Source organism: Stenella coeruleoalba (genome assembly GCF_951394435.1).
Source record: "Stenella coeruleoalba genome assembly, chromosome: 2".
NCBI classification, from domain to species: Eukaryota; Metazoa; Chordata; class Mammalia; order Artiodactyla; family Delphinidae; genus Stenella; species Stenella coeruleoalba.
In genome coordinates, this window is record NC_137147.1 from 23,564,574 (window position 1) to 23,591,150 (window position 26,577).

Below are 26,577 nucleotides of genomic sequence, written 5' to 3' on the forward strand. Positions count from 1 at the left end.
AGGAAGGAATGCTTTCCTCCAGGTCCCTCGGAGCCCATTGAAGAAGGGCCATCGAGGCCCCACCCCTGACTCAGGAGGCTTCCAGAACCTCCCCTGGCTCAAGGAGGGTTGCTGGACAGGTAAAGCCTGAAAACTGAGGTAGGAAGTAAACACATTACCAAAAACATGAATATACTGTAGTCTCGTATCCTGGGAAATTATCACTATAAATATAACAACGTAGGCTCATAACATAATGCCAGGGTACCTATAGGGACCCAAGAGACAGAATCAGCATACACACACGTCTGTCCCCTCCCTACACAGTCCCACCCCACTCCCAACCAAGGGAGGGGTCTTTGAAAGCTCCCCTGATCTCTGACAGAGACAAATGTTGGCACACGGGTTTATTCACAGGTACAACACCTGGGCAAGAGTATGCCCATGCGATTTGCAAAAGCCTGGGGGGAGAAAAAAACAACTGGGAGGAAATAGCCAAAATGTTAACAGTGGCTATAGTACATTTCTCTCTGCTTGCTGGAACGCCACGTTTCCTTTCCAGCCCTGGTTCATACCATATTTGCTTAGGAAGTATTTACAAACTTTTCAAGACTCATGTCAATGAAAACTTTTCTAGAAGCAGTAGCTCTTCTTAATGGAGCCTCAACCCCAGGGAGAGTTGATCTCACTCCACTTTATGACCTCTCACTGTATACTGTTCATATTTCTATTAAAGCACGTTCATATGTGTCTTCCCCCATTAGACTGTAATGTCTTTAAGAACAGGATGTATCCTATTCATGATCATATCTGCAAATAAGAAATGTTTGGTGAGTGAATGAATGAGTAAATGATAAAGTATGTTCTAAGCAGAAAATAGATGTCTTAATAGTGAACTTCTCAAATATGGCCTAGTTGCTGGACAGGTAAAGCATGAAAACAGAGGTAGGAAGTAAACACATTACCAAACACATGAATATGTTGTAGTCTGATATCCAGGGAAATTATTGCTATAAATATAACAACATAGGCTCATAACATAATGCCACGGTACCTATATGGACCCAAGAGACAGAATTAGCATACACACATGTCTGTCCCCTTGTCTGTGCACTAAGTAATGTGCATATTGCTTATTTTTTTCTGAAGCCTGAATGGGAAATGTGTTTTTAACAGATTTAATCAATATACTAACCTACATTAAAAAAATAAATAAACCCACACAATAAATAAAAAGCAAAAGGCCAGTGAATAGCCAACAGTGCAGCTTAACAGCCATTCCAGCATAAAACTGTCTGAAAAGGCACTTCACACGCCACTGTCTGCACACTCCACAGTGGCTTGCTATTGATTTGTTGCAAGCAAAGAATATCTATTATCACATGCCAGTATGAACCAAGCAATTTCTCCAACAAGTAGCCCACAGTGTACATCGAGCAATGTAGTGTGGGCACCTGGCTGCTGAAGGTGGACTGAGAACCCACATTTATTCCCATCTTTTCACCCCACAAAGCCATTATAAACATCCAATCTATAAATCCAAGAACTTGATGTGTGGACTCACATGCCACAGACTGTCCCACATTCACTTCTCCAGGGCACAGAGCAATAACGAGATTCCAAAATTATACTACTCAAAACAGTTGTCATGAACACGCCTAAAGGTAATAGCTGTGAAGTGTTTAAAATCGCTATTTTCAAAAAGTCCTCCCAAATGATAACTTTTTCGCGTATGTGTGGGAATGTGCGAGTGGGCTGGTTTTGCTGAGACCTTGTGTGGAGTTGTGAAGAAGAGAGAAACTCAACAATAGGTTGCCAGTGGGGTTGGCATTGCCATTCAATACAGGAAACGGATCCTGGGTTCACCTGATGGTGTAAGGTCTACAACATACTGAAATTGCTCAGACTCTCTGTCCTGATTTAGAGTACCAATAAGAACTCAATATCCAAAAGGAATCGCCTTACAAGGACCCTTAAAAGGTTTCCTTCCTTTTGTTGCTCTTAAAATGTAACCCCTACAACATGTCACTAAGTGGTATGCAGGTGGTGCTCACCCTCGGGGAAATCAGCCTCTCTCTGCTTTGAAGTTTTCAGAACTGAGGATATTATTTGGAGAACGTTACTTGTGTGTCCTTTCATGGATCTTACTGGACCCTACATGAACTCAACATTGCTCCTGGGATGACTTTGCCCATTGTAGTTTCAAACCAGCCTGAAACATCACCTAATGAAACTCCCTATGATTTTACCATTACATGAAAAGGTGGAAAGTCATGTCTTAAAACTAGATAAGACAATTAATAAATCAATTAGACCTGAGTTTCCAATCAGATGATTTTTGTTTTCTATCCAATACAAGGAAATCGTTCTCATACAAGGTAACCAGCTACAGAGAATACACGTCATATTTTCACAACCACTCATATCAGTTTTACAGCTATCTTTGTAAGAATGAACAAGAAATTTACCCCACTGGCTCCATCAACCCACCATGCTTTCACAAAGAATGACGGAATAAAGTTAAAACCATGCAGGCTTGGTCTATTCATACTAAACAAGACACAATTTTTAAATGTAAACTCTACTCATGGAGGCCGCATCTATATGACAGCACCTCAAAATTGTCAAACAAATGCCAAACCTAGCAAACAGGCAAGAACAAAGCAAAGGTTATAAGTGATAGAACCAATTCTAGAAGAAGTGGGCAAGACTCTAAAATGCAGACATTTCTTTAGAAACTTGCAAGTCACGTCCAGATATAATTAACTTTTCTACATATGATGAACTGAGCACTTTATTTTGAAAAATACCATAGTCTAGCCGTTTCCCTTTTGAACAAGTTTCAATTCTTGGATATGCAATAATAAATAGAGACGTTTTCATTTCTATTAATTGAGGCTCAATCTGCTGTCCTGAGAAACTGCTCAAGGAAAATGAAAGTATTCAAACGTTTTCCCCCGCAAAAACAACTTTAGCCATTAGATTGAATTTCTAACCAATTCACATGGTCTTATGACAGTATTCTAAGGAATATAATTTATTTTAGACGTATGCAACATTCTACAAAACATGCTATTCCCAAGAATTGGGTAAAGGCCAGATTTCCTTGATGTCACTCCACTTACAATGCATGGCCCATTTCTGTTATTTAGGTCAAAGGCAGGCCACCTGTGACATGCATGTTACCAAAGCAACTATTAACCATCTTTGTGCTCTCTCATAGAAGATGCAATCTCTGCTTTTCTCTATATTCCTTCTCTTTCATCCTTCTTCATCTTCTATTCACTTATTTTACCCTTTCTTCTTTCTTTGCAATTTTCCCCACGGCTTTTGCCCATGATAAGCATGAACCTTTTTCAAATCTGCTGGTGACACTGAGGGTTAATACTCAACTCCTGATGCAAGCAAAGCTACCGTGATTTGCTAACAGAGGTAGGCACACAGAGTATTAGATAGGTAACATCATCTTGAAGTTGTTTGTGGAGTAGCAAATTACAACTCTAAGGATCCAGGTTGATACAGAAAATAATAACCTATGACGTAAAGAATTGAGACAGATTTTGTTAGGTGGTACAAACTGGCTCTGATGCTAGTTCCCAAAGTGAAGTTACCCCAAATACTTTAATACAGAGACATTCGTTGTAACAATTTTAAGCAACCTACCATTTTGATATATTTGGTTGGGTTTCATTAAAAGTTTACATCTGAACTTCATAGTTACATCATGTATATCTGAATTCCATATATTCCCCACATTCTGCTATTAAAATGTATTTGCTCACATATCCATGTAGCCATCCAGTCACAGAAGCCCTGGTCCACTCTCCAAGAGGAGAATAGGCAAGTAGATTATTTTAATGATTTGGGCTCAGAAGTCTTTTACAATCAAAAATTCAACTGCATTGCTTATAGAATAAAGTTCAAAATACATTACCCTAAACCTGGATGTCTTAGAAACATTTTTGAAGGATGAGAAGCTATGGCCACAAAAGAACGCTGACCTTTGCCAATCCTGGTTCTGGTACTTCATCACACACTGACAAATTGTTCAGGTCAGATAATGCAATAATCCTCATCCCAGACTGAGGCACAATCTTTTCTTGACAAAATCAGAAACAATCACAGAAAACCGGAAAGAATCCTGGTTGATTTTTAGCAGAAAACAATGCCTAGCCCGGGTGGCAGAAAGGAACTTTTCAGTGAGCAAAAAATGCATACATACCTTCTGAAGATTGTGCCTGTTCACCGCAGTTAGCGTAACTTACCTTTCTGTCTTTCCTTTGTGCAGCCTCTTCCTGACCGTGGTTTACTGGGAGTGGTATGTATGTGTGATACGGAATAAACTTGTGAGGATAAAGAAGCATTATGCCACCACTTAGGAAAGAAGCCTCCCATGCAGACAAATTGGAGGCAAAAGAAAGAGCATATAGAACAATTCCTCAGGGACTCTGGATGAATCCAATCCCTGCCTGTTTCAGAGTGGAAGAGTATTTCCAAATCATAAATATGGAAACAGGACTTTCAATGAAAATAATACCAAATAATTGGAAAGAGCCATCTAATGCCAAAGCCTTCCGCACACAGTGTGTCCTTTGCATTATAAATCCAGAGGCAAATGCTTACGCCTAGATCAATGAGGTTCAAAGAATTTTCTCTCTACATTTCCAGATTCCGCACTTGTTTCTCCTTAGTGTATCTTAAGAGACTGACAGGGTACATAAAGAAAAAAGGCCTATGAAAAAAATGGAAAACAGCACAGGAGACAACTACACACATGAAAAAAGTTGAGAAATAAGGAATCAAGGAAAACCAAATAGACATAACAGAGATAGCATTGTAATTGGCGACTGCTCCCACTTGTACAAACTGTAATGTAACTTTAGTATTTGCTCAGATAACATTACGCATCTTTTTTATAAAACCAACTGATGACAACTATGAGTTCAGGTGATAAAATAAACTCCTACCATGAAGGCTGCATTTAGAAAATGAGGTCAGCAGGACCCACTAAGTCAGGGCTTTTCAACAAATCACTTTGCAATTGGTATTCAGAGATTTCAAGTGTTTGCTCATTTCTAAAGGTGGCCATGTTAGGAGGACGTGGAGACACAGGCTATAGATTCCCACAGAACTGAACTCTCTCCACCGTCAGTGCTAGAATCACCTTCATGAAATCGGTCTTCTCCTAGAATTAAAACAGCTGATGTACCCGAAGCATCACTAGTGGACAAAAATAACAACTGGCTCTCTTCCAATACGAAGCAAATACACAGATACATACATATAACCATACTCACAAAATAGAAATATATATATATAAACAGAATGACTATGTATATATAAACTAAACAGATATCAATAAATTTAGCCAGAGGGAATCTCTGCCTACATTTGAAAGACCCTTGAGAATGCATTAAACATTTCTAGTTGGAAAAAATAATAAACTCTCTTAATGTCTTCATCATTTGGAAGGCCTAAGAAATTCTCTAAACTCAGACTTTTTGAAAAATAGCTACATTCCTTAAATGTCCTCCAAGTTCTAGGCAATGTAAGTGGGAGAGTCTCAAAATTGTTATCCAGATGATTTAATTAATGGAAAACTGAACTCCTTAGAACAAAAATATTGTCATAATTGTTTTGTTTGTCAAAGGTCATCTAATCTAAAGAAAACAGGGAGTAAGTAAATGGAAAAACATCTAGTATTGTTGAACAAGAAATGTCGCTTTGCCATTAGACCATTAGTCCTTTATTTTCCCAGTTTCTGGATGAGAAATTGCTTATGAATCTTTCAGAAGAGCCATCCTTTTACGTAATGTCCCTTATGGTTTCTCCAAACCTCTGAACTCTTTGAAAATATCCCAAGCATGAAAAGGTTGTACTCACGATCATTGCACTGGTTTCCAGAATAGGAGGTCATGGAACAGTCGCAGGTGAAGCCTTCCCACTGCTGCATACAGACCCCCTGGTTGGCGCATGAATCCTCCTGGCAGGTGGTACTTGGTCCTAGTAATTCATAAGAAGAGCAGGAAAGAAGAAAAAAGGAGAGAGAGAAAAACGTGTTAAAATTAATCAAATTCAAAGCAATCACTTGAATTTACTATTCTCATGCCCCAAAACATTCAAAGACACAACTGCCAAAAATGTCAACTCTATACCATGCAAGAAGAATTCACTACATAAGACAACAGAAATACACACTTAGCCACAAACTATCAACAGTTACACACAGAAGGGAGAGGGCTGAACACACTGTTCTCTTTTTGGCAGACTTTGCAAAAGAGCTTCATCTCTACCATTCAAGTAGGAAGATATCTCACTCGGAGCATGGTCTTTCTAAAGCAACAATGCTGAAGCAGAAAAATGCATTCCCATGATGCTTGTGAATTAAGGCACAAAAGTTCTTACAGTCACTTCGTGACACTAGAAAGATGTGTGACGATAACGAGGAGGAGGAGGAGGAGGGTAAAGCGGCCAGCATGTATTGTTGTTTTGTAGGCGATAAGCACTGGGTGATAAGCACTTTGTCTAGCGTATCTCATGAAGCTCGCCAGTGACCCTAAAATGTAAGGAATTATGATTACCTCTGTACCACAGATTTTAAAAACTAAGCTCACAGAACTAAACTAATTTACCCAAGGTCACACATTGGATAATTAAAGGACCCTGATGTCCAACTTCGGTAAACTAACTCTGAGACTAACTACCTCAGGGGTTCTTAAAGCATAGTTTCAGACCAGATCACCGGGGAAGTTGTTAGGAATGCAAATTATTGGGCCACCCTATACCTACTGAATTAGAAACAACTCTGGGGGGAGGTAGAAATCTGTGTTTGCACAAGCTTCTAGGATTTTATGATGCAGACTAATGTTTGAGAACCAGTGCGCTGCACCACACTGCTGCTGTAGGTTTACAGAAGAATGCATTCAAACAGAGTGTGCACATGCCAGAGGGTGTATTTGAGGTACAGGAAGAAAATATTAGAAATTATGTTCATTTTCTTTAAGTACACCTACCTTGGGGACATTCCCAAAACCTTCTGCAGATATGAGTGAGCAACTGAAAAAGTTTGTTGATCTCTGCCTTACAGACTGCCATCTTTCCTAGGTCATCCTGGGACCTCTCTTTCACCATTCTCTTTTTCACTTCTATCCTCTGCCTTTATCTTGGCATTAAAGATAAACCTACACCTTTGGAATTATCTAAACTAACAGGAAATATCTTAATATTCAGGATAACTCCATGAATTTCCCAGACAGCCTCAGCAAAGGAGGTGGGCCCTTTGACTCATCAAATGTAGTAGTCAGGATCTGATGCAAAAAAGCACTTGACACAGTAAAAATATATCCATTGCAGTAAGTGCGTATTCCACAATTTCCAGGCTAAGCCTCACACAGGCACAGAATATTGAACTATAAGCCTTTCGGGTCCTAAGGATGCATATTCAAAAGAGATGCATGACTACAAAGGGGTTGTCTTCTGGGTGGCAAGACATTTTGTATTTATTCATGAAGGGTAGAAGCAGTACAGACCATCACTCCTAATACAAAGCTGTTAGGATATGACATTAGAAACTTAAAGACAATCACTAACACTGGGGGAGCAGCATAGCTGCTGGGTTTCTGCAGCTGCTATACGCCATGTGGTTCCCCCATGTGGAGATGAAAGGAGGTTCACGGTCATGTTCTCAGTGGGTCTTAAACTTGAGCATTGTGTAGTACAAGGCTCATTAACAATGGCAAATCACGACAGCTTCTTTCAAAGGACAAAAGCTTCTGAGAAGTCCATGGGGCTCCCTGACCAAACAGCTCTCACCAGACAATGGCTAGTAATTCAATTGCGCTCAAGAATCAGAAACACATGGAAAGCTTTCCCTTGAAAGGCCGCAGAACAGCAAAAACTTTGGGAAAACACTAATTCCTTGCATGTTCACTGAATCTGAAGACAAAAGTTTTCCCATGTCTTTCTCTTCCTCTTTAGCCAAATTTTAACCATTTCCTGAGGACCAGCTAAAATGCCTCCTGGATATCAAACATTCCCCAGTAACTTCAGACAACAATTCTCCCACTTCCTAGTGGCCACGGCACGTATTATCCGCATCACTAACGTTTATATATGATAATATTTAACACTTTATTACACATGGCAGTGTACTCTGCTTACAGAATCCTCTAATTCTTTCACATTTTTTTACTATTTGTCCCAAAAAGAGTGAATGCTGCCTACAGTTAGAAAGCATGTACTATGCTTTGGTTACGTCCTACGCTGTGCCAGATGCAGAGAGAGTGTTTCAGTAAATGTGGAGCTGATCTGAATTGCAGCCCCCGGATTTGCCATTATCTCATACTTCTAAAACCTGGGCATGGGAGAATGGTTCTTTGCAAAGCAAGCAATCAGTCCCGTTTGTCGGAATCCCATACAGAGGGAATTACAGGCCATTTCCAAAGTCCACGGGATTTGTTTCCCACGCATTAAGGGGCGAATGCCATTCAGAATCGGATAACCCTCAAAGACTTGACTACACGGTAATCGTCTAAGAACAAGGGCAGTTTCAGGGTTTCAGTGAAGACCAGGAGAACCTGCAATGACTTCTCATCCATCTGAGCCAGAAATCCTACTTCCTTTCTAGGGTGAGATCCCAGGGCCCCTGCCTCCTCCTCCAGACTCATTTCCTACCACTCACCTCCAGCACACCACGCTCCAGCCATCCCTTCCTCCTTCCAATTCCTCTCTAACACAATGGTGCTCACAGCGTGGGCCTGAGTCAGAGTCAACAGCACCTGCATCCCCTGGGAGCTTGTGAGAAATGCATGTTTTCAGGCTCCACCCAGACCTACTGGCTGGAGGCGGGGCTCAGGAACCTGAGCTGTGACAAGCCCTCTGCGTGGTTCTGAAGCTGCTCCGTGCCAGGACCCCTGCTCTGACACTTCAAGACCATCCCTACCTTCAAGGTCCTTTGCTCTTGGCCAACCCATAGCCTGAAATGTCCTTCCTGCAGATTTTCAAATGACTGGTTCATTTTTTCTTTAAGTTTCAGCTCAAAATGATCTTTCTTCAGACTATCCTATTTAAGGAAGTCCCCATCAGCATTTCATTTACTCTCCAGCCTATTTCCCACTTTATTTAACTCACAACAATTACATGAACTGTAACTAAGTTATTTATTAAATTCTTTATTGTCTATCTCATCCTTCTGGAATATGAGTTCCTTGAGGGCAGAAGCCTTGTCTGTTTTGCTCACCTTTTATAGCTCTAGTTTCTGATAAAGTATTTGGTGTAAAGTAGGGGCTCAGAAAATATTATTGAATGAAAGAAAGAACAAGACACTACCATATATAAAATAGATAACTAATAAGGACCTACTGTATAGCACAGGGAACTCTACTCAGTACTTTGTAATGGCCTATATGGGAAAAGAATCTAAGAAAGAGTGGATATATGTATATGTATAACTGATTCACTTTGCTGTACACGTGAAACTAACACAACATTGTAAATCAACTATACTCTGATAAAATTTTTTTAAAAAAAGAAAATTCAAAAGATGTTGGAAGAAATTAAAAAAATAAAATAAAAACGTACTTCTACTTAATAGATGAAATTAAAAAAAAACAAGAGAATAAAAAAGATAAAGAAATAAAGTCATTCTTTTGTGACTTAAAGCCATGTGGTTTTCCTAACTAATTTATCCATAGAATTTACAAGTATCACCAAACATTTTGGGGGTAGTGGTGGTATTTAATTGACCACATTTCCTCTTCTGATTTAACTATTAGACTCATTTAATCTCAGATGTTGGGACAAAGGCTCTTGGGTCCCCAATGCCCAGGGACAGTATGCAATAACTGTGTTGAATGAATACAAGTTTGGACTAGACTCTAAAACACTTTCTAAATGGCAATATAAGCTCCTTTTCTTATTTCAAACTATTTAAGGACATCCCTTCCTGAATACACTATATCTTATATCTGTATCTATTTCTCATATTCTCATACTGTCTTCAAAATTGAGAGAGAGAGAGAGAGAGAGAGAGAGAGAGAGAGGGAGAGAGAAAAGGGAAGGGAAGGGAAGGGAAGGGAAGAGAAGAGAAGGGAAGGGAAGGAGGGAAGGAGGGAGGGAGAGAGAGAGAGAAGGAAGGAAGGGAGAAGAAAAGAAAGGAAGAAAAAAGAAAAGGTAAAGAAACATACCAAAATGCTCTGGAAAAAAGGAAAAAGAAAAACTTCAAACAATGTTTCCGACTGCACATCCATTGATATAATTTGATCTTATACGAATCAGACCAAGGATATAACAATAACAAAACAAGGGACTTACCTAGCACTTATCATGTGCCAGACAATGTACTAAGCGTGTTTCAGATACTAGTTTATTTAGTCTTCATAAACACATGATGAAGCAATTATAAGTATTAAAGAATCAGAGAAACAGGAACGATTTTCTCATGGAAGACATCCAGAACTTCAAAAACAAAAGAATTTTTTGACTGACGATCAAGTTGGAAGGCAAGGATTTCAGAAAAGTAAAGTAAGTCACAGAACCGTCAGGTGATCTCTTTGCAAGGTCCCACGGGTAACAAGTAGCAGGGTGAGGTCTCAAACCCAACCCACGCGTGCTAACTCTACAACTGATCCACCTAAACCAGAGGGTGGGTGGGTGGGTGGGTGTGTGTGTGTGTGTGTGTGTGTGTGTGTGTGTGTGTGTGTGTGTGTGTGTGTGTGTGTGTGTCTTGCCATTAGATTAGCAAGAGTACTCTAACCTACATTTAATGTAAGGATGTGGCTGTTTTAACAAAGAACATTTTCAAATGCTATTTCAGTTCAAAATTCAATTAAAAATAAACAGGAAGATCTAGTTTTGTCTAAGTATATGAACAAAAATCTATATCAAATGTGTATGTTTATAAACATAACAGATATTTCTGAAGACTTAATAATTTTATCTAAAACATTCTTCCAAATCAACCTAAAATTCCAGATACTCTAAGATAACATAAACCTTTGGAATTACATATTTAGAAAGTTTTTAAATTATTAATAGTAACTACAAACTACACTAAAGCTTCAGGGACTCCCTGTATAGGGCTGATGTATTAAATATGTAATGAATCCTCACTAAAATAGTCACATATTCTTTTGAGAACGGATGGTGACTTTCTTTGTGTAGTAGGGAAAGTGACAAGGCAACAGAAGTATGCATGAAAGGACTAAGTAAGTTGTCAATGATGTTTGTAGGTATTTCGGTTTTTAACTCCCAGCTCTGTTTTTAGTTTACCGGAAAGCACTGCACTGTCTTTTTTCTTTATTTTTTTCATATGATAACTCTGATGGCTGCCACAAATTTCTCATTATTCTGCTTGAATCTGGGGTTGTTTTTATTTTTAAGAATTGTCCCAGACAGTCATTTCATGCCTGTTACTGCTCAAATCCACCTTTGCTGTACATGCAAACTGACTCAGTCAACTCCTCTTCAAGGTCTCGAAAAATCAAAAGTTGACAGACTGCCTTTTATTACTTGCAGGTCCTTGAGACAGAAGTGCTGTTGGAAGCACAGGACACTTGTATCAGAGTGTATATCTGTTAATGCCTAAGTAGGACTTAACCAAACCTATGCCTCAAACATCCCCGTTTAAAATGGATAAATAACCAGCACCAGCTGGTCTTGGCCATAATGGAAAGATAGGCTTGGTGAGTGGGGGAGCCTGGAATGATACATCTGGGCTGATTCCCAATATCCATTTATCCTAAAGGGCAAGGCTGGTAGCCCACTGGTGGGACCAGGTGGGGCTGGTATAACAATATTCATCATCTTTAATCACACAGCATGAGGTGCTTGTCAAAGGGCTTAGAATCTGTGACTGGAACCTGATTGTGAAGCGTCACCACGGTAGAACTCTGTGCCAGTCAAAGGGTTTGCTGGCCCCATATAAGGCCCAGCTGCCATGGGAAGAAGCTGTATGCGAGCTGCCATGGGCTGCTTAAAGAGATATCTTCCACGTTCAATTTTATTTCCCACGTTTGTAAGTTCATAAACCCTTCCGCTTTTACATTTTAAAATTTACATGGTTTCATAGAGGAAGGATGACTGAGCAGTAATTGAGTGGGAAAGAAAAAAAGAAAGAACAAAAAAAGGAAGATGAATATACATAGATATATGTATCTGTGCACGTGTGTGCATGTGTGAAAGATCCTTACCAACTTCCTGAGCAACCTACAGTCTCTATTGCTAAAACATAAGGATTAAAGTGTTGAGGCTTCATGAAAGGTATTCTTGACATTAGGGATGAGGTTATCCTTACTTAGCTGCAAGTATGTACTGGTCCCTACAACAAAGATACTTCTGTAGCTCTCAAAGCGCTTCTACATTTACAGTGTTGGGTCCTCTGGGGTTTTCCAAAGGGAGTCATTTACAGGCAACATAAGATTCATCCCTTTTAATTGGCAGAAACCCAACTCACTTCTATTTAATTTTAAAATAAGAAAGCAATGATCCTTAAATGTGTCAAGCATCCCTCTTCATAAAGAGCCAGCTGAGAAGTGAATGCTCTAGTTCCCACTTTACAGAAGATTAAGCAAAGTCAGAGAACAGGGTCCTGAATGTTATTATAAAATTTCATTGGCAGAAAGACCTAAGAGCAGCTGTGTTCCCAAGATCTTACTTTTTCATCTTGAGGGCAGGACCTATGCCTTGCTCATGCTCAGAAAGGCACTGAGACAGGGCTCATCGAGCATGCTCAGGTGTTTATGCCTTCCTCTCCTCAAGCAAGGGTTCAAAACAGTTGCTTGGTTAGGGCGCTGAGCGAAAAAGACCAACGATAAAATCCAACAGCTGTGGGACATGGGGACAGTTTCAATAACACCCCGGTTCTCCTCAATCACTTCAGCCCTCTCACCATACAATGAGTTAAAATAAGTCAAGATGGGCATGGGAATTGGTTGAAACCAAGACGCCTTCATGAGTTCTTTATCTCCAGTGGCCTCTGATTTCCTGTGTTCCTGTTAACAACTAGAACTCCGAGGGAAAAAAATAATAATAATAAAACCTGATCTGTAACATTTATGTAAGCTGATTTTCATGGCACAAAATACTCCCACCACAGCCAATTTCAAGCGAATATGTGTTACATGATGCCAAGCAGCTTACAAAATTCCTGAAAATTCCTGTGCTGGTGCCAGCTCTAGCACAGCACTTCCCTCAATGGCCAATGCACAGCGAAGAGTAATTATACTTGGTGAGTAAAGCCATTTACCCACGTGACACTTCCAGACAAGAGAGGTAACAGTAATACCTGCCCTTGTTGGAGTGTGTGTAAAGGTGAGAGAATGGTGTCATCATAAAGCCATCTTGCTCAATCCACCCTGTCTTCAGAGGGTGCCTGCGTAATATAGGTCAAATGATTAGATCATCCCTTCTCTTTAAAATCATGAACAGGTCCTCAAAAGTCAATGCTGCCTCAGAAAATGTAAACTGGGACCTCATTTTCTGCTTTTCCTTCTTTTCTCAGCACTGATGTAGCAGCTTGTTGGAGCAGTAGAGGGAATTTTTTAAAAGAGAGAGAGGGATAAGGGATTTCTAAGGCCAGGCTGGACAAAAAGCCAGCTAATTTAAAATACTTTGTTTTAATGAACATAGTGCACAAATCATCTAGAACTTAGTGAAATAGTATTGCTATGAAAACCAGCTATCATAAAGTCAGCTGGAGGACACTTGGACACTCTCTGGTTATCTCTGTACTGCTTCTGCTTTGGAAATATGCAAATCCAGACTCACACCATATAGTACAGTAGGGGAAAGGCCATAAGTTTTAAAATACAGCTTTATTACTTACTAGCAATGTGACCTTGGGCTAATTACCTAAATTCTCTGAGCCCCAGTTTCCCCATCTATATAAAGGAGAAGTTGTTTCTACCTCACACGGTATAAGGATTGAATCAGATAACATATATAAGATCTATAAAGTCATCCATGAACTGGCGATAACAATATGTCATGCAAGGTTGTCATCATCATGGAGACACAATACCCTTAGCATGTGCGTGAACTAAGGAAACCTTCAAAATAAAGGGTATTCTCAATTCCGCTGGAAAGGAAAATCAATTTCTACCCATTTTAGTTGGGTGTGTAATTGGTCAGGACTGCAGAAATGAACACATTGAGGTAGTTAAGTCATAGTTACAGTTCTTTTGTGAAAAACCTCTGTCATGCAACGTTGAGAGACAAGAGGCAGAAACCACTGTGGAAAGTTCCATTTAATTCCTGTCTCTCTTATTATTTCCCATAATGCAAACCATCTTTGAGGAACTGACTTCTATGAGGTCAAACACTACACTTTACTACACAAAATACAATAGAGAAAGTAATACATCTCTTAGCTTTGGATAAAATGAAGTGAGGAACTATGGTCCTCGCAGTAAGGAAAGCTGGAGAATTACCTGTTAGAAGAATTTGGCTGATGCCAACTCTTAACCTAAAATGACTTGAAAGAATCTGTGGGTTTTCAAGGTATCCAAACTCAAAACGTTTACTGAGTTACTTAAGATACGCAGCGCTTGGAACCAAATCTGATTAATACATGGCCCTCTCCTACCCACATGCCCATCATCTAGGCAGAGGGACAACTTACATTTCTAGAAAATAAGCCCATCAACTCCAAAGACAGAAGCTGCTAAGGGGCATTATAATGGAAAGTAGGGAGAGGATATTCTGATTAATCCCCTAAACCAATAAAGAGCTATTTTTTTTTATTTTTCATGATTATGACTCATCTGCCTCACTCCCCAAAGATCAAACTTAATATTTCTTTTATAGTTGAGCAGGTCCTTTCTTAAATGAACATGCTTTTAGGGAATCTTTTCCTCTCTAGGAATACCCCTCTTGCAAATAAAGAGGAATTAGAAAATTACTTCTGAAAAGTCCATGGATATTGTTATTCTATTCAAGGGACCTTGAGGTTCAAGGGGCTGTACCTCTCAGCAATGCAACACCTCCCATGGACCTCAGGGGAGGTCCTACTTCCTCTCTTAACCTGGAGGGATGCAAAGTGTGACCTAAACCAGGGCCGTCAATCAAGTTCCTCCCTGACACCTTTGGTCATGATGTGTAAAAGCAACTGCTATGAAACAAAGCAACACTGCAGGGGTGGGAGGGAAATACATAGGAGAGAAAGCTCCTTTTCTTCCTCACTCCTCAGAGGCTTCATCTGAGAGAGAAACATGTTTATCTTCTTAGCCCACAAGAGTAACAACTGTCAGGTTCACACCTCTTCCCTCCATCTTGGAATATGCCACTTCCCTCCTAACCACTCTCTGCTTCCACTTCCTGTCCTCCTCATCCATTCTCCACTCTGGTGTCAGAGTGATCTTGAAAAGATGAAACTCTGATCCAAGTCTCTGTCCTCCTTACAGTGCCCTTGGGGTAAAGTCCAACTCCTTACACAAAAGGTCTGCCATCACCCGTCTCCATCCTACTGCTCCAGCTTTGTGTACATCACATCCCCACGTGAGTGTTATTTCAGCCCAATGGAGCTTCCTCTAGGTGCCCAGACTGGCCAAGCTCTTAAGTGAGCTTCCACCTCTCATCCATGTAAAACATGTTGCCCTTCAGACGCAGTTCAAACTCTGCCTAGAAAATATCCCCCGACTAGCCACCATGATCATCATGACCCTACACAGTGCAGCAGCCCTCCTCCGCAGACACACTGCGTGCTCCACGTCCACTCTAGCATAGCAGTTTTCACTCTGCACTGTAGCTACTGGCTGATCTCCTATGGATTTATTTGATGTCAGACTGTACCTCACCTGTAATCCCAGTACCTAGCTAAGTATCTGATACACAGGAGTAGCTGAGTTCCTGTTAAACTGAACAGCACAATCACTGGAGAAGAATGAATGAATGAATGAACAAACAAACAAATAAATATTTTTAAAAACACCACTCCAGCAACACAATGACAAGAGGATTAAAGCTGTTGACTTGCCCCGACCCATCTTGCCACTTCCTAGACCCACTGTTATATCTCCTTATGAATATGATGTGCCTTTACTTTTCAGACTGCCTCATTTCTTTGTCATGTTTTCATTGTCCTTCACACTTAATGTTAATTAGTCCTATCCATGCCCACAGGTTGTAGATGAAAAAGCCAGCATGAGTAATGGTCCATACCCCAATGTCAGGAAAATAAAAGGGAAAGGCATTCACATCCTAAAGGTCTTTTGCCATAATACTGGGAAGGAGTAAGATGACTCAGAATAATTACAAAGAATAACAGCTCCTGCCACAAAGAGACTGTTAAGTCATTACAAGAATGGAAGGGAGTTTGGGTCAATGGAGTAATCACATAAAAACCATACTGATGACTAGACTGCTTCTATAAATGAGCAAATTAAGACACTCTATTATGTCCCCAAATCTATACCTACACATTGGTCAACAATTTATAGTAGGCATAGAAATCAACTAGTTCTTTGTATGATTCCTACAAACCATTTCTCCTTTGAATGGAAATTTTCAGATCATTTTGCTACATACAGAGTCCCCATGGAAGTTTCTGGGGATTCAAAATCCACACAGTTACTACCATGAAGAACGGTAAAGTCTAGGGAGAGATGCAGTTGTCTAGTTTTATCTAATAAATCTGGTCACAAAGAGCTTTGACAGCCTTGAATTGTCTCATTATATATCAAATCCTGTCCCCTTTTCTCTCCCCTCCATTTACAGAGTGACATGGAGTAGAACTATCTGGAAAATTGAATAGAATGTCTAAAAACAACAGCCTTCCATATTACTGAAAGGACCCTACATATTTGAAATTGAAAACTATTGTACCACTACGTAGAACTTCAAAGTACTAATCCAGTGCATGTTCCTTTCATTAATTTTATGAGATATTAGCAGATTTGTGAATCTGCTAAGAGGGGATGAAGAAGAGTTATAGTAAAATGGCTAGAGAGACCTCATCTAGTTAATATCCACCCGAGAGAGAAACTTGTACTGCTTACCTTCATGACATATAACAAGTCACTGCAAAGTAAATAATCTTTTAGGTGAAAAAGTAAGACAAAGTACCTTTGTCTTAACCACTTCTTACAATTTGTGCTGATTGCAAATTCGCAGAGGCCATCCAAGGCTCAATTCTCCCCTTAACTATCGGCTGAAAGATACCTAAAATGCAGGTTCTCGTCTTGCTACTCTGAGTCAAAGTAGCCTGACACGACAGGAAAGGTGAACCATTACAGACTTTGCAAGGTGCCTCTTTGAATGGTAGAAGAAGCAGTATCTGCAGTAGATATTCACTGATATCTAACATGCAGGCATTTTAAAGGGTATTCAGGGTAAAATCAATAGATCGATAGATCCTCTTCTTCCCCAAGAGTACTTTTTTCTTTAGAATCACAAAACAGGAAATTAAAGTGCTCAATCAAAATCCCCAATAGGAGACATAAAACTCTAGAATGTTTTAATGAGATTAATATCTCCCAAATGCCTAAAAGATTTCTTTAAAATGAGTTAAGAGAAAATGGCATTATCTTTCATAACGTCTAAGCACTCAAAAGCCCTGCTCTGAGAAGTGACCTCCCTGACCCAGAAAATAATAAATTAAGAACTCAAATGGGCTTTTTTTTTTTTTCATTTTCCAAGTGCTGTCTTGTGTCTCTAGTGAATAAATTAAAAGGAGCCAACCCCTCCATGGCAACTACTTGGAGAGGCATTTCCAGAAGTGGATTAATATGCCTGTGGGTAGTCACAATATAGGATGCTGTCAAACCTCTCTGGTCCCCCCAAAATGGAATCATATTCCCATCCCCAAGACGCCTCGCCTTGGTTGTTATTTTTCATGCAGTGATTTGGGTTTTCTGCCACTGTTCATAAAGAACACAGGGTTCAGCCCCCTCCCCATAACCGCTGCTGTCCAAGAGGTGTGACAGCTTGAAGTCCTCTAAAGATAAGATACCAAGGGTTACTCAGGACATCTTTCAGTCCAAAGTGGTAATGGGAACAAGAACCTTCTCTACCTTTCAGGTCAGCTTTGGTCAACGCAACTTTGTTAGCAAAAGAACAGAAAAGGCGAAAACAATAACCAGAGGTTAGTAAGAGGTACAGCAAACCAGGGTAACATTACAGAAATGAAAACACAATCGGCATAATCAACATCACTCGAACAGACAATTGAAATGCTCTACAGGTTCTCCAGAGACAGCACAGACAGGGGATGCACAGACCAGGGTGGAGCAGGCCTCATCAGAGCCACATCAGCAGAGCAGGGGCAGGGAAACGTTGGACTGGACAGAGCACAGGCAGGTTACAAGAGCCTTCCCACAACCATACAGGCAATCCCAAGGCATATGGTCCAGAAAAATGATTTTCCATCAGTCAGGATAAACATCAAGAAATAAGGGTAGTACATGGCCAGACTGAAAGACATGTATGCACAGCCAGACGGAGCCCACAAAAATAATTCTGAACATTTAGGAGTTACGCGTGGAAGAGTCGCTTGGGAGCACTCCTTGTAACCTCCTGAAAATGCCACCAAGGAATCTGGCACTAGAATTGGGCATTTGTATGAAGGTGGCACTAGAATTGGGCATTTGTATGAAGGTGATTTGGGAACACCAACAATCTCAGTTGGCTTAATTTATAAAAATGTAGCCAAACCCAAATGGCTGTGGGCAAAATGGCACCAAACCAATGTCCTTCTTATTTATTTACACCAGTCTCAAAATGAAGCACGTGTGCTTCTCTCAGATGTTTACCGTCTGCAGTTGTGGAATCGGATTTCTAGCCAATACATGCCTTGGTCTCTGCAGCAAAGCTGGCCTCAAGATAGAAAGAGATATTTGCCAGCCAAGTACTGAATCAGACATTATAAAAAAGTCCTAGTCCAAATTGAGAGGTTGCAAGTCACAGCTAGATGTTGGCTAGGCTGTCCAGAAACTGCACTTCATTTCTAAATTATATACTCTGCATAGATTAGAAACATAAAATAAAAACCTAATTCAGTATTTTTTTTCTTTCTTACTATAAACAATCAAGAGCCAAAGAGTAGTGGATTAATGTGTCTTTAAAATAATTCCAGACTCTTTGGGATTAGATGCAATACAGAAAGTAATCCAATTGCTACTTAGGGATCTTGCGTCATTATCAATGACTTTGACACATATAAGAACATATGATATATCCTAGCCTGTGTACCCCAAATATGTTAAAAATAAAACACATTCACCATCGTGACAAGATTCAGGTTTTAGTTCTTAGTAATGAATCCTTATCCCCTACTTGTTTCCTATTCTAGGCATAGAAATGTTAAATCAAGAATTGTGTTCTGTTTCCTATGACTTGCCTAACTGTCAAAGGCCTTCCTGAGGGTCCGGTACTATGTACAGAGAGTCACAATGAGAATGATACTTTTTTGCAGTCTTTCCAAGCTTTCGTGCCCTTCATTTCCCTCCCCATCATCTTCCATAGTGCCCTAAAAAGCTCCTGGTATCTCTTACAAGGGCTTATTCACAATAGTGCAAACTTCCAATGACAGTAATTTATGCCTTAACCCACTTTTTGGCCATTTTTCCTGGCCACTTAGGCTAATTATCCAAGTCATCTGTGTACAATAAACAAGGGTTTTCTTCCCTCCGAACTCATCCTCCACTTCATGCCACCCAGTGGGGTGGTCATAATGCTCCATGGGTAACCATCATAATTATCTCCATGGCAATAGAGTGCAGTGTTATTAGGCCCATAGGACTTGCCATAGATGCGGATGGTAGAGCCAGCAAGCCACAATATTCAGCTTTGAACAATCACCCATACTCAGAGGAAGGTCAGAACCCACCCTAATGCATGTGATGAGTCATGCCAAACTGCACATAGAGCTGTAGGTAGGGATAGGAACATTTTCTCCAATCAGATGGGTAATTTCTTTTCCCTAATGCTCCCACAACTTCCCCTAAAGCTCTCATAAGTGGAGTCCATTCCACCTTTACACTGTACATTTTAATCCACTTTTATAAAGGTTGGTTTAGACTTCCTTTTAATCAAATGCTACAGCTTTACTGCCTTACACCCCAATTTTTTTTTTTTTTTTTTTTTGTGGTACGCGGGCCTCTCACTGCTGTGGCCTCTCCCGTTGCAGAGAGCACAAGCTCCAGACGCGCAGGCTCAGCGGCCATGGCTCACGGGCCCAGCCGCTCCGCGGCATGTGGGATCTTCCCGGACCGGGGCACGAACCCGTATCCTCTGCATCGGGAGGCTGACTCTCAACCACTGCGCCACCAGGGAAGCCCAACCCCAATTTTTATACTCTATAGAACTGTGCCTCCGATACAGTAGCCAAGATGCATGTGGCTACTGAGTACCTCAAAGATGTGGTCTGAACTGGGGTGTGCTACAAGTGCAAAATACACACTTGATTTTGACGGCTCATCTGAAGAAAATAAAATGTCTAACTAAAAATTTTATAATGATTATATGCTGAAATGATAATATTTTGGATATATTAGGTTAAGTTAAATAAAATGTAAAATTAAACTTAACTTTACCTGTTACTTTGTATCTTTTTTCTTAAATGCAGCTACCAGGAAATTTAAAATTACGTATATGACTTACATTATATTTCTATCAGGCGACGTTGCAATGGAGTTAAATGGATGATTCCTGTTGACTTTTAAATCTACAAAACTGATGGCATAATAAAAATATTTAACATTTGAAGAGAGCCTTATACTTTTGAATATGTGCTTTTATATTATGATTTTACTAGATGTGATTGATTATTCCAGGAAAACCGGAATTTCTGTCATTCCACAATCTCCTAAACTAGTATACTCAAATTAATTCTCAAATGGCGCATCAATATCAGGACTTCCCTTAACACCCAAAAGAACTAAGAGCAGGCCAATAAGACAAAAACTTTTGAGTTGAATGAAACTGTGCATTTTCAGGAGAAGAAAGCAAAGCGGCTGCTTTAAATGCTTGGTGATTCCCAACTTCCTGTCCCTCCTGTACACACACAACATATTTGGCTAACAGAATTTAAGAACTATTTCTGGCTAAAAGAAAACTGGAGAGGGTTATAGGGACAAGCGGCCTTATTACTAGTGCAAACTGGTAACAAGAAACTGACCCTTAGGCAAAGGAAAATGACTTCCATACTACAAATAAGCCTGGGAAGCTGATTAGAAGCTTTTATTAAAATGTGCTTTATGATGGCAAGTGAAGGACTGAAGCTGGTTAAGAACAAGAGTGATAAATGAAGTTGAACAGTTAGAAGATGAATGAACAGGTTGGATGTGGTAAATTAATGAGGGATACAAGAAAACAGTATACTGCACAAAAAACCATGAGGCTCCAGCAGACAGAAGAATACATAGGTCCTGGTGACTGATCAGATCATCCTCTTTGCCTTTCAAGTTAGACACGAGTCACCTTTTCAGCCTACCCAAGGAGTCTGGGGAAGGCTGAAAATGTGTCTGCTCTCCCCTGCTGGTTAAAACTAGATAGCTTTTATTGTAAAGAGCTATTGGACTCACATGACCTATAAAATTCAGTTAGTATCTCAAGAGACAGTGGATTATCTACAGAAAGAGGGTGAGCATGGTTTGTTGTGCTGCATGGGTGGGCATGCAATGCTATTAAATGTCTCACATTAGATAATGTTTGTAAATAATAATCCTACCACTTGTTGAGTACCTACTATATATGTACCAGGCATTCTATATATATCTCTGACTTATATATATTACCTTCCAAGGTAAGTTTTATTGTCCCATTTTACAGATGAGGAAGATATCATTCAGAGAGGTTAAGTAACTTGTCAAAAGTCACACAGCCAACAGGAACTACTACCTGGACCTAAATCCAGGTCTTTCTAACATCAAAGCCCATGCTGTTCCACTACACCACACCAAGAAACCGCCAAATGACGCCTGACATCTAGTAAGTGCTCAGTAACTGTCACTTCCCTTCCTCCATCACGGCATTCTGACATCATTTTCCTACCTTCTGCTCAGTTTTCATTAAATGATGCAGTCACTATTAGCAACATAAGAAATATTTTATTAATGGTGACACTCACATAAAAGTCTCTGATTTGTACCTCCCTGTGTATTAAGATATAAATAAAAGTCCCTGATACCCTTTCAGCCATGCTGGAAGCAAAGGCACCAAGTCAGGAGAAGCCTGATGTCAACGCCAGGAAAGGTCCTCTATGGCAAGTATGAAAGACATCTGCCAACATATTGTACATTCCTGGAGCCTGTGCCACATGTCTTGACATACTCAGCCAGTGACAGGAGGACATCAGTGGTGATGCAATGTCAGATGGTGAATGGGATGAGAGGGGACTGGTAAACCAAGGAAGGAGGCACTGGCAGAGGCAGCAAAGAGGCTTGCGACAGAATGTAGCTTAAAAAGAAAAAGGTTGTACCTTCACAGCCACGCTCAATCTGTCCACTCCGATGGAGGGCATCGTTGATGAGGTCTGGCAGGCGTCCATTCAAGTCCACTGATGCCAGACAGCCCTGAAAGCCATCCCGGGAGGCCACGAGCTTTGGGAGGTTGCTGTACATGCCTTGGGCCAGACCTGCCATGTAGAGGTCACCTGGAAAGGAAAATAGGTAGTAAAAGCAAATGGGTAAATGGTATGGAAACCACGTCAACAAAAGCCAAGTCACATTAGACTGTTTACTAGATAACGGCAATACAGCTGGGGGGGGGGGGGAACAGCATAAACAAAATTATTACCAGAGTTTCTACATTGTAAAAAGAAGAAACTAACATTTCTTATGTGTCATTCATTTTATACAAAACATCTCACAAATTTTAATCACTATATCCATTCTATGAGGTAGGTATTGTTCCCATTTTATGATGAAGTAAAGATTAACAACATTTTCAACAAAGCAACCACTTACTGAGTGCTTTTTATGTGCTTGTTACCAATAGTATGCTGAGGATATTATAGACACTATTCCATCCAAACTCCTAATAGCCCAGAAAGGTAGTAACAATTATCATCCTCATTTTGCAAAAAAAGAAGTATATAGAAGCTGAACAAGGCTAAGAAATTTTACCAAAGTCACCCAGGCGGTAAATGACTCAGCTGAGATTCCAAAACCTACATGCCTTCCTCTGTATTATGATCCCTCCACATTTTGACATTTATCCCCTCATCACTCAGCTCCCACATGCCCCAGGTTTACAGAGAAAACAAACCATCCCTAAGGAGTGGTAGAAGTAAAAACTAACAAATTGCGTCATGTTATAATTCAATGTTGTTAAAATAGGTTATGTATGATGTATCAAAAATGCATGGCGCTCCTAAACTGTAGTTTACCTCTGGAAACAGCCTTTCCACTGAAAGCTCTAAAAAGGAGAAACTTCTTTACAAGGTTTACCTTTCAAATCCAGATTTTTGGCACCATTGATAACCTGAGTGACCACCTTAGTGTCCACTTTCAGGCTGTGGGTGTTACTGTTGTCCCGGGTGATGACGACGTTGTGCCACTGGTTGTCATTCAGGGGGCGGTCACTATTGCCTTTGATCACATTGGGGCCGTTTCCAAGGTCAAACACGTAGTGTATGTACCTAGGAGGAACCACAAGCACCCAATGACTTGAGATTCCCTGCAGTGGTTTAAAGGCAATGTGTACATAACTGGCATTGGGGGCTTCAAATCCCCCAAGCTAGACTGGCATCATGCAAGAATAACTAAAAGCTTGATTTAAGAACATAAAAATAATCAGTTCCTATTCTACCAGACTTCACTTGAGTTCTATACTCATTGAATCCATTTCTTTAACACTACCTAGTAAAAATCCAGAGACACACAGCAGTACAGCTGGTACACTCCAAAACATTAGGGGGCGACATCTAAATTCACAGTCAATCATGGATCTGTTTTTTGGGTTTTGTTCTATTTTTTGCTTTTGTTTTGACTACTTTCCAACACACAGTAGTAAAATATCTTGAAGCAAGAACAGCTTTTTAAAATTTGCATATATGGGCTAATGGTAGTACTGAAAATATCTGTATTTCATTTCTTCCTATAAATTTGGTGGTTGCAGACTATACTGCCCCAGAGATAGATGCAACACATACCCTATCCCTCTTTTGCAAAAATAAGCTTTTTTTCCCTTAGGTTTAAAGGACTACGTTTCAGATTAAAAAGCCTGACAGTATTGAGTTATAGAAGAAGATCTTTAAACAAACTCATGAATCTCTCTCCCTTCCAGTCCTAATGATTACAAAGATATTTTTAATCAATGCGGATGAGAGCATGAATCAGGAATAGAGGGTAGAGAGTAGAATAGACAGTTTTTTCTGTGCATATTTTATTCAGGGTTTGAGCTAAGACATTTAGTATAAACTAGGCGATCTCTTCCACGTACCCCTTGACGAGCTCAACAGCAATGAAGTCATTGCCGTCACCGCTATTGAAGAGAATGAAGCCGTCAGCGGAGGTGGTCTTGAACTGGAAGAAGAGGTGCATGGAGGTGTAGGCCTGGAGGGTGGCCAGGCTCAGGTAGCTGCTCTTGGTCTTAAAAGTGACAGGGTCAGCGATGATGTTCCTCAGTCCAAAACGAGCCTTCAGTTCGCAGTAATCGATGTCTCCATTTTTGCACAAGTCAATGTAGAGCAGCCCATTAAACATGAGGCTCTGCAGGTGGCCAATGAAACTGGAGGGGACAACGGAGATGTAACGTTTCTCGGTCATGATACCAGTTTCAATGTTGTGGAATTCCAAGCGGGTATGGTCTCCCACCATTGTACCTGTGAAAATCACAGATGAGATACAAACAGGAGAAGTTACCACGTTTTGTCATAGCACCCTTACTACATCTTTTAGGTCTAATTTGTTTCCACACAAAGTATTCAGTTCCAGAAAACAAAACACTCAATATAGTAGATATCTGACTTGGCTTCAGTCGGGGAGCTGATGACTGTCCCAGCCCAAGTTAAACGCCCTGCATCCCATGCGCTCCTGCAGCTGCTCAGAATGTCCCATCTTATAAAGGAAAATATAAGCTCATGGGCAACTCAAGTTAAACGATGAAACTATTTGTTTTCTCCATTCAGGAAAATAATTGGGTACCAGTACATACAATAAGAAGGAAAATTTTTATTGCTCTAACCCTTATAAAGATAAAATAAGCGAGCCTTAGGCATTCATTACTAATATTTCTTGGTGTAATAATTCACCACCCAGTACTTGTGGAAAAGTTTCTATTGTAGAACATATTAATTTTACCTGGCCAGCAACCGTTGCTTTTCCTGATAATAACAACTAATCTTCCTTTGGGAAGATACCCTCCTCACTTCACCCTTAAACCAACTGGGCTGGATGAAGACGACCCCATCCCGGCCCCTGAAGTAATCAATCTACCCAGGCAGAACCACTCAGTGTATTTTTCTCTCTCTAGCCGTTGAGTATGGTCTACGGACTAACAAAGTGGTCTTCGAACCTTAGCATGCATCTGAATCACACAGTTCACTGAGCCCCACCCTTAGAGTTTATTATTCAAAAGTCTGCAGTGTAGCCTGAGAATCTGCATTTCTAACATGTTTCAAGGTGATGCTTACATGACTGGTCTAGGGACCCCCCCCCCTTAGAACACTGGATTAGCAGCAACCCTAGTTGGTCCAGTAATACTCCCCCAGGGTTTGTGCTGGAACACTTAGGAAAGAGACGTTCTTTGCAAACAAGGCTTTCTGAAGGGGTAAGAAGAAAACCCAGGGCCGCTGGAGGCCACGTGATAACTGGAGGGCTAGGGCCTCCCTGGTGAGACAGCAGACCCAGCAGACAACCACAGAACGGAGAGGAACAGCTCGGCAGGATGATGTCATTTGAAGACCTGGATCTAGCTGGCCAAATCTGGACTTTTAAAAACTACATGGCGATAGATTCTCCTTTATGCTTAAAGCATTTGAGATGGGTGCCTGACATGTGCAAGTAAAATATCTCCAGCTCATACAAATAAAATATTAGACCACTCACTACCTGGTTTACCCAGAAGTAGTGAGAGGCTGGGGCAAGGGTAATGAGGTGGGCTTGAAATAAATACAAAGAGACTGGAAACTTTAGTAACAAAGTCAAGGAAAATAGCGTTAGTATGGCCAGAGCAGAAGGTGGCTCTCTCACATTTATTTGGATAAATCATATTAAAATTTAACAAACCACGTCCTAATGCCCCAGAGGTAGAAGGTAGGGAAGGGGAATTCCCTCTTCCTTCCCTCTCCTGTTGCTACCCTCCACTTTGAAGAAATTCCATTAGCAAGACACTCCTAGAATCTCTTACTGCCTCTTTTGTCAATTTCCAGAGGAAAGGAAGTGACAAAATCAGAACTATTAAGGACAGTCTGCAAAGAGAAACCATATGTGCATAGCTCAGCCTCCGGCATGTCCTTTAAGGGAGCAAGCTGCCCTCAAGAAACACCAGTTTACGTCACTCACTCATCCGCAGCATGGGTGTTAGAGGAACAGGCCTTGCTTCAGTCCTACCCCAGTCCTGAATTAGTTAGTGTTTGAGTGGGCAATTCTAATTCTGAAATTCAGTACATGTAAACCACATGTTTAAACATCAGTGTTATCACTAATAAAAATACCTCATTTT

General features: G+C 40.4%; 1 protein-coding gene across 1 annotated transcript in view; it reads right to left on the reverse strand.

The window, feature by feature from the left end:
- Positions 1–26,577, reverse strand: part of LOC307182405 (neurexin-3-beta) — a 1,521,800-nt gene that overhangs the window by 862,196 nt on the left and 633,027 nt on the right. The window contains exons 9-12 of the mRNA XM_079913629.1: positions 24,355–24,736; positions 23,361–23,551; positions 22,391–22,564; positions 5,863–5,982 (exon numbers count right to left, since the gene is read on the reverse strand). Of these exons, the coding sequence (XP_079769755.1) occupies positions 5,863–5,982; positions 22,391–22,564; positions 23,361–23,551; positions 24,355–24,736 (867 nt within the window). The remainder of the gene's footprint in view (positions 1–5,862; positions 5,983–22,390; positions 22,565–23,360; positions 23,552–24,354; positions 24,737–26,577) is intronic.